A 14,649-nucleotide genomic window follows, 5' to 3' on the forward strand; every position below is an offset into this window, starting at 1 on the left:
AGCAGTGTTTTGGGGTTGGTATTTTTTTGGTGCAACTTTAAGTATGGTTAATAGATAATCTGCAAATGCTTTGTTAAGACCTTCTCTGTGGTCTCTAGAATAACATCCTTACACGTCCCTTGCTTTAGGAGACCTGCACAGTGAAAGCAGCTTCATTAAAATGTTATTGATGGTATCAGAAAGAGCAACCCAAAAGTTTACACATTTTAGATAATTTCATTCACGTATAGGAAACAAATATTAGGTAAGTACAACCATTACACTTAAGGAAAAAAGTGCAAATCAGCAAATTGAAGAAGCTAAGTTCACAGTTCAAGTATATTAGGAAGGTGACATCTACCAGTGACTGTGCAAGCTGATTGCACGTGTTGTCCATTGTTCATGAGAGAGCCTAAAAGGCAGCAAAACAACCACATGTGATGCCTAAGGGAAGATGCATCAGGACAGAGAATTAAGAATATCTGCTGTCTTAAGGCACAATTAAGAACATTTTCCAAGCAGTTAGAACAGGTATTTCCTACTATATTGTTGTGAAAAAAGTGTCTGAGAGGTGGATCCTAAAAGCTAGGCCTTGTGTATCACATACGCAGTAGGTGACAGTAGAAGGAGGCATTTGAACTTCCCTTCTCAGAGGCAGCAGCTTTTCACAGTTGGCTTCCCGAAGCAGCATGTCTTCAGAGGCAACTGAAGTGATTTTACATCTGGGTTTGTTCTGGAGTGTTTGTTTCTTCTACCTGAAGCTGCAGCCAGCTCCAATCTAGAGCCTAAAAAACAAACAGAACTACAAAGTTCAACACTAGCTTACAGTTGTTATTTCTCCAGAATAAAGGGGAAGCAATTTAAAAGATTTAAAAAGTTTACTGTGAACAAATTGGTCAATACAGCTTTGTGATGAACCATGCAACTGCCGTAAAGGAAACCCTTAAGCTACTTATTTTCTGTAATATTTTACTTTCTTTTCAATATTCTGCTTCATTAAATAAGCATCCCTGCCCACCACTGTATTGCCACCACAAGACCATCCCAATTTTAAGAGTGCAATTTTGCAGTATTTTTGAACAACAGCCAAGCACCTTCCCCCATCATTTATTGTTGGGCACAACTTAAGTCCCCAGCACATGGCGCTCTGTCTCAGCAAGCGGGGAATATGTCAGTCAGCAGTTCAAGTGGGGGAGTGGGTGCTTTCTGTCTCCCACAACTCCTACTCTCTCCTTGTCCAAGAGTAATATGCAGTTTCCTATTAGCCATATTATTTATTGGTGGCAAGGTTACACAAACAGAAGTTTGAAGCCATGAGCTTCCCCAATCCGTTTATAGAATATTTAATATGTTACCATGAAGCTCTGCTCCTGATCCTTCATTGTGTCATGCATCACATTTTCTAGTTGGGTACAGATTTTCTGTGATTCCAGCAGTAGCTCCTCACTGAAAATGACAATTATTACATATTTTCCACAGCAGTTTTGTTTAAAGAGATACTGCCTCTACCTTTAAGAAATATTTCTGGCAGGTATGCTGCAGAGCACAGAAGAGTATTAACCTTTACGAGTCAGCTCATAAGCTAGTAATTCATATTGCAACTGGGAAAGTTGGTGGCATCCTCAGATTTACTGGAACTGGGGAAAGGAAGCACGTTCCAAGTTGGAGTTGGGTTTCTAATATGTGGAGTCACTGTTGCTATAGAAAAAGTTGCAGAACAGCCTATAAACTAAAGGATTAAGCAACATACAAATAAACAAACTAAGCTGTCTCTTTCCAACAGGTGACCCAGTTCATTTAAGCAAGCCAGAACTACATGTGTTTGCTTATAGCAGTCTCTCCTTTATAATACAGCTCAGCTACTATCACCTTACATGACAATGCTCCAACAATTCCTGTTGGCAGCGTATTTCAAGTAAGCCCAACCATTCCGGGTAAAACAAACCCTTTATTATTGAGGCAGGGGGAAGTGAAGCTGTATGTTGTCCCCCATTTTCCATAAAGAAGCCCCAGGAAGTCCATCTACTAGGTGGAAAAGACTGCTGAACAGAAAGCATAAAATGCAAGAAAGTTTGTGTGTTGTTATTTCACAAAGCAGGAGCCCCAGCTTTGTAGTGCTAGAATTAGCAGCTACAGAAGCCCAGACTTTGCCTCACCTTTTCCTGACAGATTCTGATAAATTGTAGGTTCCAGAAGGGACCTGCAGCAGCAGCTGACCAGGGCTACTGAGACGTGATGTGTTCATGCTCTCTGGACTGCCAGTAACAGGACCACGTACTTTACTCTGAAGAAAACGCAGAAGATTCAGATTGCAGTTATTTATTTCCACTGATTTCCAGCAGCCAGGAGTATGAGACGGCCTGGAACTTGGCTTTAATACTAATTCAAAATAACAGAGAAAAGAACCATAGGACATACTAAATTTACTATTAATTATTTCAGTAACCTGTGCTACAAACCATATTTTCAGGTTAAACTGTAGTTTTTATTTTACTTACACAAGCAATTTTCAGCAAGTTCCACAGTTCCTTCTGTCGTTTCTCCTGAAGCCTAACAACTGTTTCCTCATCTTCATTCATCAGATTCATCACTTTCTCTACTCTGGGGAACAATTCCAGTGCCTTCTGCTTGCAAACTACAGTTTTACTATTAAAAAAAAAAAAAAAAAAAAAAAAATCAGATCACACACAGGCAACTGCAGTAGGGGAACATTTCTGAAGTTTCTTATTTCCTTTAACACTCCGAGATCTCATTAGCTGTACATGCTGGTTTTTAAACCCCTAGAACAAAACCTCTTGCTAATAGAGAAAATGCTTTCTCTCAACCCTCCAATAAAAGCTGATTCTACAAAGCTCACCTGAGCTGAGCATAAATGACTCGAACTTTTTTTTCAAAGGTCTGGATTGCCTGTAGAAGCAGTCGTACTATTTCTTGGCTGTCACCACTTGTCCTCTGATCTGGAATGAGAGTCAGAGTATTACACAGAAAGGCAGAATTATAGGACAGAGTGAGAAGATTCCTAGTGGCTTGTTTCCACTGCTGCTTCAATCCTGAAACATCCCATGTTTGGGGCATGCAAGTTTGAGTGGGATGAATTGCACTAGATTTCAGTTACCTTCTTCAAGATGAAGAGAATTGGAAAGCAGAGTTGGTAGGGTGGGTCTAATGCCTTTGGGCTGCATAGCTGCTCAAAGACCAGCTATGTCTTTCATCCTTCCTACACAGAAGCAGCAGCATACACTTGCAGAAACAGCTTGCTCTGAGAAGAGCTCCAGAGGAGTTTCAAGCAGCACTCAGAAGGCACCAGGAAAATAGGGCTGGCTTAGTTAAAATTGACTCCCTGACTCCCCTCTCCAAAAACAAGGCCAGTCCAGCAGAGTCCCTGTGCAGCTAGAGCATGGGCAGGCCTAGAAGGCAGAGAGTTTTCTCAGTGCTCATTATTGCATCTATTGTTACTATCCACACAAAGCAAGCTGACCTTGAGCTAAAATGTCTTTTACCTCTTGGCTTCTCTCTCAATCTCCGATACAGCTCTCTGGCTTGTTCTTCTCTAGAAGACAAAGGCACAGAACATAAAGGACTTCTCTAGACCCTAAATTATGAACAAATACTTCAAGAAGTCAAGTCTTTTATATACCAGTCTGTCGTTTCAGACTGGTGACAGGTAAGGAGTCAAACACTCTTTTCAGTGTCAAAGCCCTCCCAGTCCCCCATAATTTGGGCTGAAGAGACAGCACTCTTCATTGCCCTGCAAGTGAGTAAGCTTAGCTAGCAATACTCCTACATCTGAAGTTCAAGGTAGTTCAACTCACAAATCCTCCAATGTTCCTCCTTGTTTGCGACCTAGTGGGCTTCTCTGCAGGTCCACAATGTCTGTCTGCAGGGCCATCATCCTTTTCACTAGCTGATCCACATCATCCTCCTGAAAGCAGGGCAGAACATAAGCAATGGGAGTCTTGTACTAAGAGACACTACCACTCACACTGGCTCTTCCTTTCTCATTCACATTTCTAAACACACATTGGCAAGATGCAAACAGCAGCCTTGGACACAGACAAATGAGAATATGAGTAATTTCAATTCAAGGAAATTAGCTTGGTGCTCTGGGATAAAATAACTACCAAAAATTTGTTGATAAAAAATTTGAATGTGCATCAAGAATGGGAAATTACTGCCTTTTCAAAATTCAAGACTGATGCTTAAAACTCTTGTGTTCAATTATCTAATTGTTTGCTTTCACATTCAGTTTAACCTATGTTCCATACCCTCTTTTCAGCTATTCTGGCTCCAGGATTGAGCTAGCAGGACATTGAGTGCAACCACTGTAAAATCTTCTCTCACATTCCCCAAGATCTCCCTTTTTCCCCTACGCCTTACAAACACAGTGTGCTTCATGAAGTACTGGCAATGGACAAAAATGGTACCACCCTAACCAAGGCAATGTGACATCTGGAATCATCCTAGGCACAGAAAATTTCTATTTAAGGGAGGACAATGGAGAAAAAAAAGAAAAGAAAAAGGAAAGAAAAACAAACCTCTTTTCTTTTAGGATAAGCAGTTAGATTTACAAACATACCCGCCCGCAAAGTTCCACAGCTTGCTCCATCTCTTTCCAGGCAAACAGCAGCTTCTCAGAAGCTAAAGGAATGGAAGAAGAGCGATTGCTTTTTTCAGATTCATACAGGAAAAGGTAGATACTTTGTGAGGGTAAGAGGCATAAAAAGACCTCTGTTTGCCAGATGCTATACTCACTAATTCCAAATTCAATCTGCTCTTTATACTTCTCCAGATCGATTTGGATGCTTGTTTTAAAGAAGTCCAGCTTTGCTTTCAGCTGCTGGGAAAGGGAGGCCATAGAATTCTTCATCTTCGAGAGGGTGCTATTGTAACGCAACAGATTCATCCTGCATGAACAAGAAAAAGGTCCTATTACCCTCACAAACTAAAACCACAGACTTCAACTTATATCAAAAGTAGTTACTTCAGAGTGTAGCAGTGAGCACAAAAGTAGTTGTGTCAGAGGATGGAACACTCAGCTTTTCATTAATCGTTAACAGCTCCACTCATGGGCTTCCCCATTCCAACAGGGTCCCTTTCCTGTCCTTTCCCTTAGCAAAGGCAGAGATAAGTACTCCAGAGAAACTGCCACCGTACATGGCTGCTCGCTGCCCCTGCTGAAGCCGGTTACAGTCCTCTTTCAGCATCCGGATTGTGTGCCAGATCTGACCCCACACTTTCCGCAACTGGAAAAAGTGGAGATTCTTCTTTGGATCCTGAACTGAAAACAGAGAGGGAGGGGGGGGAAGGGAGGGAAACGTATGTTTCAGCATGAAGCCTAAAAGTAGTGTTATCACATGACAAAACATACGAAAACATCACTCCTTGAGGGGCATGTTACCTCTTGCAAAGCCTACAGCTGGCTAACCCCTATGCAGCTTCCCCAGTGTACCAGAATCAAACACCTCCTTTCCTCAGTTATTTTGACAAATTGAATGAATGCTGTGCCAGTCCATTTTACTGCTTCGTTAGCCCCAATATGCCAAAGCTCTCTCTACTCTTTGCACATGATACAGAACACAAGCAGTCCTCTCAACACAGACAACCTCTCATATTCATGCTAAAGAAAGTCCTTACGGATGCAGTCGACGCTTTCTGGATGAGGACGCAAGGCAACCTGAGCCTCATAGGCAACCTTCTGGTTATCAAAGAGGAAGAGGAGGTCTGTGTCTGCAGCTGCAGTATCATTCACCTGCAGAAGACAAAAGACCCAACTAGGTTCTCTCAGAAAAAGCAAGCCTCAGTAACACCATAAACAGAATGTTCCTCCTCAGCCAAAGACTGAATGCCAAAGGCAACAGGATGCCTATTCTGCCAAGTCTGTTAGGTCTGTGTGGTTACTATGACAAAAGCCTGCCACAACAGCAGGGAGTACTAAGCGAGAAGAGTGCCTGCTTATTCACTCAACAGCAAGGAAGGGAAGATCCAGACTCACCTTGCTATCAGCTATATGTTTAGTGGCCAACTTCTGAGAAAGCAATGCAAGTCCAGCTTCCTGCAGGAGCTCCTGGTCCTGTTCTGGGATTCCTGTATCTGACTGGATCCTGGCTTTCACAGTCTGCAGAGTCTCCTCCTCTGTCACAGGGTAGGTGTGTACAGTTCCCGTAACCATGTTCAAAACATGAAGCAACTACAAGAAGGGTAATGTGACATGAGAAGGACTGAAGATACATTGGTCATTTTTGAGCAGAGATACAAGGATTAAGATGCTGGCCACTGATAAACCGTTCAAAGGACTTGCACGGCTCAAGAAGTCACTTTGCAGCTACTTCGTAACATTATGCCATGGTCCTCCATCAACTGGAAGTGAGGCCACATGGCAATCAAATAGCTTCAGCTGCGGAATCCTCTACCAGAATATGGAACCAAGCACACACAGAAGTCATTTGCTACTCCCAACAAACTCAGGGAGTATTTGTCCTCAAATAAGAAAGAGGAAAGCACCTGTCATTAACTGACAGGAGACAGCTAAATGAGATTCTGTGCTGCTCCTCCTAGGTCTATGATTCAAGCCTCTTCTCTCACAGGCTACAGGCAACTGCTCTCTGGAAAACTTTTCAGGGTAATACAGACCCATTGCTCACCTTCAAGTTCAAAATGTCATCCAAAGCTTTGAAACACCCATTGGGTCCATATGTAGGATGGGTACCCCTCTGCCGTGGGTGCCACATTAACATGAGTTGCAGCCATTTCTCCAGTCTCCCAGCCAAAACACTGAAGGACCAAAACAAGAAGGTGATCAGAAAAGGTAAAAGTACATTTGCAGACACCATACGGCCTGGTCTGTGCAGGAGGACTGACAAACAACTTCCCCACCTCATTTCTCACCCCCGATCACAAATGCAGTGTTTAGAAGGCAGAAACAGATACTCACAACTACAAGTCTGACAAGGGACACAAGCACTGTTTGTGTCATGCACTCAATTTATTCACAGATTAGCATAGTAAGGCATACAATATAAAACTGTTCCTTTTGCAGTAGAAACAGCTTATCCCAGCACGGCATAACAGATTTCTAGTCCTCACCTGTTTAGATTGTTTGGGCAGGGTAAACTGCTAGAAAATTTTACTTCTCCAGATAAGTCTTCTGAAACAACAATATCCAGCTCACTCTTCTGTCGCACTTTTGTATGCCTAATGAATTCAAGCAAGTACAATGGTGAAATAATCGCCTGCCTTTCCCAGCCTGCATGTTAGTAGGCTCTTAAAGCCACTCTTGATGGATGTAATAGAGGTGCCGCTTTGGTTTTGGCTACCCGTCCTGCAGGAGTCAGTCCTGATCCCAAAGAGCAAGTACCAGGGATGCTGAACTTGCTCAGGTAGGTCAAACTCCTGCGAAGGGAGTCAGTCTCCATAAGGGCAAAGGAACATAGGGATATTACCCTAAAAATCAAGGGACCACACTTCTACTTTCTGTGAACAGGACAGCTGCATTGCATGCACTCTTCTTATCAACTGGCCCCAGCTCACTCACCATTGCACTGGCTGCCAGTTGGGGAGGAATGGTCGGAAGCCTGTAATGCACTCAAAGGCCAGTGTGCCAAAGCTCCAGTAATCCACCGTCACCGTATACTTCTGCTGTTCCAGCAGCTCTGGAGCCTGAGACAGTTTACACACACATGAGACAAAGCCACCCATCTCTTAGCTCTCTCTATCCCCTGAAGAGCTCATTAATGTTTGTAAAACAGATTAAAGGCAGTGCTGAACGCCCTGCCTCTCATGAGTTTTGAGACCCTCTGAGTGAATAGCAGAGGTTATTGGCACTCCTGCTTCTTATTTATAACAGACATAGCTAGCAGACACTGTGAAAACCCAGCATCAGCAAAAGTCACCTTTGCTAGCTGCAGCATCCCAAACACACCCCATACCAGGACAAATACTTCATCCCAGCCCCAAAACTGATAACAGTAAACTCTATCCCACTGCAAAGTGATAGCCGCTCTCCCAGCTGAATTCCTTCCTTACCAAGTACTGTAGAGTCCCAACAAATGATGTGCATAGGCTCCCCTGATCCAACTCCTTAGCATAACCGAGGTCAATGATTTTGTGTATTAACTGAAACACACAACAGAGAATAAGAACATTAGAGAGAAGTCCTGTTAAAAGCACACCATACAGCAGAGAAAGAAAAGGTTTGGCTCTTCAAAGGTGTGCAGGGAAGGTGTCAACAAAGAGATGGAAGTGGAAACGGTAGGGTCCTGTAGATTCCTAAAGCCACAAAGTATGTAATGTTGTTACTGGCTTGATATACACGGAGCTGAAGACATTTACTGCTAATTCAGATCTTTGGTTAATTGGTACAGTCTGATTAATTCCTTAATACTCGAAAGTCAAAATGTCAGGTGTTACCAGAAGTCTAACACAACCTTTCAGCTCAGCTGCACACAGAATGCTGTTCATCTGACACACACATCTGAGCTAGCTGTTATCCTGGGTTGAGAGCTCTTGCAGAGGGACCACTGTAACTGCATGAAGTGCATGCATGTTACTCTTACACTTAACTTGTCTGTGCAGGCAGAGACACCTGGTTCCTGCTTACCCTTTGCTCTCCTTGCTGCAGCACGATGTTCTCTGGTTTCAAGTCTCTGTGGATGATCCTGTTCTCATGAAGGTACCTGAGAGCAGAAGCTGAGACACAGAAAAAAGCCACTTGTAAGAGCATAACCAACAGTACTGAAGCATGAGCTTCATTCATTCTACCTAGTATAAGCATGGCTTTTGAGTCCAATCCTGTACAATCAAACACACAGCAAAACACCAAGGGCAAGAGGAGACGTCAGCATCAAATACTTCTAGATACAAACAGAGTTTGCTCTCCAGGTCTTCCCTCGTGCCCCTCTTGTAAATTGGAGTAACATTAGCTAGCTTCCAGTCAGCAGGGACCTCCCCAGACTCCCAAGACCTTTGGCAGATGATCGAAAGGAGTCCTGCCATAACATCCGCTCACTCCTTCAGTACTCTGGGGTGAATCCTGTCAGGCCCCATGGACTTGTGAACACTCAGCTGATACAGCTGGTCCTTTACAATTTCAGTGTCCACAAATAGAAAGTCACGGTTCCCACACTCATGGTCCTCTGACTCAGGGGACTGGGCAGCCCAAGGTCTTATCAGTATTATTAGACTGAGGCAAAAAAAGCATCAAATGCCTCCGCTGCTGCTTCTTCAGCCCTATTAGTCAGGTGACCATCCTCAACAAGTATTGGTCCAATGTTTTCTTTAGACCTCTTGCTATTAATGGACTTCAAAAAGCCTTTCTTGTTGTCTGACATGACACTGGCCAGTTTCAACTCTAATTGAGCTTTGGCCTTTCATGTCTTCTCCCTGCATTTATCAACCACTTCGCTCCCTGCGAAGCCTCACTTTGTTTCCTGAGACCATACAATTTCTTGTTCCCCTTGAGCTCTGTGAGGAGTTGCCTGTTCAGCAAAGCTGGTCTTCTGCCCTGCTCGCTTGACTTATGACACACTGGAATTGCCTGCTCCTATGCTTCTAAAAGGCAGTTCTTAAAAACTGACCAGCACTCCTAAGCTCTCAAAAGCAGATTCCCAGGGTACTCTGCTAAATAGCTCCCTGAATAGCTTGAAATTTGCTCTCTTGAAGTCCAGGGTAGCAACTCTCCTGTCCTTTTTTCCTCATTACACTGAAAATTTTAAACTCAACCATCGTATGATCACTGTGGCCAAGACAGCCACCTACCACATCTCCCACAAGTCCTTCACTATTCACAAATAGCAAGTCAGTCTAAGAGGGCATCTTTCCTAGTTGGCTGAGTACTTGTGACAAGAAGTTATCTCCCACAAACTTCAAGAATTTCCAAAACCTGCTCATCACAGAAGTATGATATTCCCAGCTGATGTCTGGGAAGTCAAAATCTCCCATAAGGACAACAGCTACCAATCCAGAAATTTCTCCTAATTGCCTGCAGCATAACTCATCAGTGCTAAGATCCTGGCTGGGCGATTGAGTGGCTATACTCACCTCTTCTTTACCTATCTGTTTCTCCAACATTCTTAACCTAGAATCCAAAAACTGCTCTGCCAAACACTTTGTTCTGTCCTGTCCACAAGGACACTTCACCTGCAAAATTCTTCATAGGAAATATCTACGCAACATTACTTTCTCTGCTCAGAACTGCTGAGACTCCACAACTGGCAGATTGACGAATTCCATCTATACTAGAAAGACAATCTCATCTTAAGAATACACAAAGGCAGAATAAATGTCCTCTATTTTCTCATACTTGCTCAAGGTAATACCTTAATATATCTCCTCTCCTGCGGATAAAAAGAAAAATCGTGGTGCTAGAAAATCAAAACTTAGCAGTATTTCCAATTTGTGCTTTTCAGCCATGAGTCGGGCCTGAGTCAAAGGGACTCACTTTACTGCTCCCTGAGTGTCCCTTCTGACACCATTGCATTCCCAGACAGAGCTCTCTTGTTCAGTGCAAAATGATCCAGCTACTTTCGGGAGTTGTCCACAATATAACTGTCCTCCTGAAGGACAGTAACCCTAGAAAGACCAACTAGGCATGCACTGTAAGCAATCAGGAGAACAAGTTATATCAATAGTCAAAAATATTTTTTATCGGCTACAGTTCAAATCATACAGTTGAAAATTTGCGTCTGTCCCTTTTCCCATACATACACAAGCGTGTGGACACAAACTTCACTCCAGACATGATCTGCCATTGTCTTAGATCAGCACTCAGTATTATTTGCTGGTCACTACAGAGTATAAGGATGAGGCAGCAGAATGCAAATGCTCTGGGAACACAAAGGACAGGAGACGATGCCTAACAGCCACACCTGCGGTAAATGTAATGACAAATGCACATTTATTCTCTTGCCACAAGCTCATTTTATAAGTATACATCTGCCTCAAACACACTTCTTAAATATCTTCTTTCTAAAGCCTCAGCACATTTCCAGTTTTGCCTCAGATGCAACTCAGTAAGATCACAATACAGCTTGACCAAAAAACTCCACCCAAAAAGCCTCTAGACAGCACTTGGCAATCTTTGTCCCAGAAGTCTAAAATTCCACACAGTGGTTGCCCAAATACTAATGGAAACCCACTGATCACACACACTCTGAAGTCCTGATGATCAGCTGTTAAGATGAGGGCAGAGACTGATGTACAACATAAACCAGAGTCACCTGGCAAGTGTTCAGCTATCCAGAATCTTCCAGGAAACCCTCAGTGGCATTTTTGCTGGGAAAAAAGTTCCATCTCTACATTTTCATGAACAAAAATCAAAGTTTGGCTCTCCCAGAGGGAGGGTTGGCAGTGCAAGACAGGAAACAAGCATACTCTGCAAAGGTCAGTTTAAGATGGACTCATTAAGGTCACTGCTCCATATCTTTAGAGCAGATTCAGCACTGAAAAGGCTTCCATAGTTCAGACAACTGAAGATACTGCTACCACTTACCAATATCAGATAACAAGATGAGAATTGCTTCTTCCCGCAAACCACAGCAATTCTCCAGCTGATTCAGGTACTGCAAGAAAACAATGCAGAATATAGTCTTTCCCTCTTGTATCCTGAGTGAGGCTCACAGTCCCACAAACTCTCACGTATACAAGAAGTTCCAGTAACAGCAATGCAATTTTTTAGAGGCACAAAACTCTATGGGATTGTGAACTCCGGTAGGAGCAATTACAACTTCGGGCCTTGGTCTAACCGCATGGGAGGAGAAAAGAGTGGGTGAAAGAAGTTACCGTCATCCCCATTCTCCTCTTTCTACTTGCTCCATCCTTCGTAGCCACTTCCCCTGTGCCTGGCCTTATCAGCTCAAATCTCAGCTCTAAGCTCTGGGTTTTATCTATGGGCAGATTACAGCAAAGGTTAGAAAAACAGTAAGATTAGAATTAATGTGTTCTTTTTTCCTATTACAGATAGGAGTTAATTATTTTCAGGAAGGGTATAGCCCACAGATGTACCCTGCCCTACAACGGTCTTGGACATACTCACATCCTGTTGCACATCCCTCACACATGCCCTCATCCTCTATGTGCAAACTCTTCACAGTGTCACTTGCAGCCAAACAAATATGAAAAATTTCAGAAAGCACTTAAGCCTTCAAAAGTCAAATGTACTATCAACGACCAATCCACCAAAACTTGTTGGTGCCATGACAAGAATTAGGAAGCATCAGAATATGAAGATAGAGGTTTTACAGGGAAACTTCAATAGAAACCCTAGGATCAGCTGTGAAGCTGATCCAGCCCTCGGTGACCATCCCAGGGACCTCACCTTGCGGAGGTCTCCGCCCTGGCAGTACTCCATGGCCAGCAATGGCAAATCATTTGGTGCAAGCTTCTGCATCCCTTCTGGGACGTCACGGGCAGCCACCACATTGGGATGGTTCAGCCTGAGGAGTGGAAATGAGGTGAGTACACACGATGAGTGGAACCAGGATAACACCTGAAAGATGATGATTCTGCAACAGCTATGCAGTTTCACATGCTCATGGTCATCATGCAAAGTCCTACATGGACATTAATACTTTTAGAAACTGAACTAGTAAATTCTAAAAGTCTGTACTTCATCCACCCCTCATGGACCATCCTAGCTCTTTGCATTTCACGTGCAGTCAGTGCATTCCTTCAGCACATGTGGACAAGACCTGCCTAGGCACTACAGGAACGTGCCTTGCAAAAGAGTGTAACGAAATCTGTTGCCACCCTCCAGAAAAGACCCAAACCGCAATCAGACCACCGCATCCTATAAAATTGTTCATTTCCCTGTACTCAGCACTGGTGAGGCCCCACCTCGAGTTCTGTGTTCAGTTTTGGGCCCCTCACGACAAGAAAGACACTGAGGTACTGGAGCGTGTCCAGAGAAGGGCAATGGAGCTGGTGAGGGGTCTGGAGCACACGTCTGATGAGGAGCGGCTGAGGAACCTGGGGGTGTTCAGCCTGCAGAAAAGGAGGCTGAGGGGAGACCTTCTCGCTCTCTACAGCTCCCTGACAGGAGGGGCCAGCAAGGGGGGGTGTCGGTCTCTGCTCCCACAGAACAGGTGACAGGACAGGAGGAAATAGCCTTGAGTTTTAGGCCTCCCCTAAACCAGGGGAGGTGTAGGTTGGATATTAGGAAAAATTTCTTCACAGAAAGGGTTGTCAAGCACTGGAACAGGCTGCCCAGAGCACTGGCAGAGTCGCCATCCCTGGAGGTACGTAAAAGACCTGTACACGTGGTGCTGAGGAACATGGTTTAGTGGTGGGTTTGGCACTGTTGGGTTGATGGTTGGACTTGATGATCTTAAAGGTCCCCTCCAACCCAGACGACTCTATGATTCCATGAAAATCAACCCAATGCCTCGAAGGAGAACCCACCACAGACGTTGGACTACACAAAAGGGCAGCTGCGTCGCAAAGCCGTTCCGAGACTAGAGGCAGCGGCAGAAGCGGCAAAGAAGGGAGCCCGAGGCCCGGGACCGACCGAAGGCAGCGCCAGGGGTCCTTCGCCGCGCTCCCTCCGCGGCAGGCCGGGCGCCAAGCGGCCGCGGCCACAGCCTCTCCCGCCATTTGCCTCAGCGCAGCCGTTAGATCCGCGCCCGCCGCCGCCCCCGCTGACGCCGCCCCGCCCCGCCGCGGCACCAGGCTCCGCGCGGCCCGGCCGGCAGCGCCACAGCCGGGCCCAGCCGCCGCCCGCCTCACCGCTTCATGATCTGGATCTCCAGCGCCCAACGGTCGCGGTTGCGCGGGCTCAGCTCCTGCCGGCACTGCTTGATGGCCACCTGCTCGCCGGTCTCCTGCGGACACAGCACGGGCCCGGCTGAGCGCGGGCCCCGGCCGGGCCGAGCCGAGGGGGCCGCCCGCCGCCTACCTTGTTGTGCCAGCGGATGACGTTGCCGAAGCCGCCGGTGCCGAGGCGCTCCTTCATCTCCCAGGGGCCGCAGGTCTGCGCCTGCAGGGCCGGCGGCCGGCTCATGGCGGGGCCACCGCACTCCGGCTCCGCTGGGCCGCGGCCGCCTCCACCGACGCTTCCGGCTCCGGCGCCCGCGGCGCCCGCCCGCCCTTAAAGGAGCCGCGCGGGGCGGGCGCGGCCGGCGCTGTCTCCGACGGGCAGCGTCGTCGCGGTGGTGGCGGCCGCCGTCCTCCCCGGAGTCAGGGATTCGGGCAGAGGGAGAGTGGAACTCATGGGCTACTGGAGTAAAATGGCGGAGCTGCTGTCACCTTCCCGCAGCTGCTCTAAAATCTCCTGAAGGTGCTGAAATGCCCTGTTCTGTCAGCGCTCTGCTGCGGCCAAAACAGTGTTCTGCGCATTACGTCGGGTTTGGGTTCGGCCTCGGCCTCCTCCGGGGCCGGCAGTACTCACTGTAATGCCACAGCAAAGATGCAGTCGGCGCGGGTGGGAGGCACATGTCTCGCCTGCAGCACGGCCAGTGGCACGTGCCCGACCTGAAAAGGCCACGAGGCACAGAGGTGTCCTGTCAGGTAGTGCAGGGCTGCTGTAGGGTGATGCGCTCCATGAAATCATGGAATGGTTTGGGTTTGAAGGGACCTTAAAGCTCATCCCGTTACCCCCCCTGCCCTGGGCAGGGACACCTCCCCCCAGCCCAGGTTGCTCCAAGCTCTGTCCAACCTGGCCTTGAACACCTCCAGGGATGG

At 46.1% G+C, this 14,649-nt stretch overlaps 1 protein-coding gene across 1 annotated transcript; it reads right to left on the reverse strand.

Annotated features, from left to right (window-relative positions):
- Positions 1–174: 174 nt before the first annotated feature.
- On the reverse strand, positions 175–13,984 carry IKBKB (inhibitor of nuclear factor kappa B kinase subunit beta). The gene is made up of 21 exons (XM_082495712.1): positions 13,865–13,984; positions 13,696–13,790; positions 12,290–12,407; positions 11,465–11,534; positions 8,576–8,664; positions 8,002–8,091; positions 7,511–7,635; positions 7,063–7,170; positions 6,621–6,750; positions 5,972–6,166; positions 5,614–5,728; positions 5,134–5,257; positions 4,732–4,883; positions 4,556–4,617; positions 3,792–3,901; positions 3,480–3,529; positions 2,837–2,936; positions 2,478–2,625; positions 2,136–2,263; positions 1,335–1,425; positions 175–764 (listed from the first exon to the last, which is right to left on the reverse strand). Exons 1-21 carry the CDS (start codon positions 13,967–13,969, stop codon positions 696–698), a joined length of 2,274 nt encoding a protein of 757 aa, XP_082351838.1. The 5' UTR covers positions 13,970–13,984; the 3' UTR covers positions 175–695.
- Between the last annotated feature and the right edge of the window lie 665 nt (positions 13,985–14,649).

This window comes from Vanellus vanellus, assembly GCF_965231255.1.
Source record: "Vanellus vanellus genome assembly, chromosome: 26".
NCBI classification, from domain to species: domain Eukaryota; kingdom Metazoa; phylum Chordata; class Aves; order Charadriiformes; family Charadriidae; genus Vanellus; species Vanellus vanellus.

Coding starts and splice junctions, on each gene's coding strand:
- IKBKB (XM_082495712.1), bottom strand. CDS start 13,969: ATGAGCCGGCCGCCGGCCCTGCAGGCGCAGACCTGCGGCCCCTGGGAG. Junction 13,791..13,864: donor TCATCCGCTGGCACAACAAG/GTAGGCGGCGGG, acceptor CTGTGTCCGCAG/GAGACCGGCGAGCAGGTGGC. Junction 5,729..5,971: donor AACATATAGCTGATAGCAAG/GTGAGTCTGGAT, acceptor TGTCTTCTGCAG/GTGAATGATACTGCAGCTGC.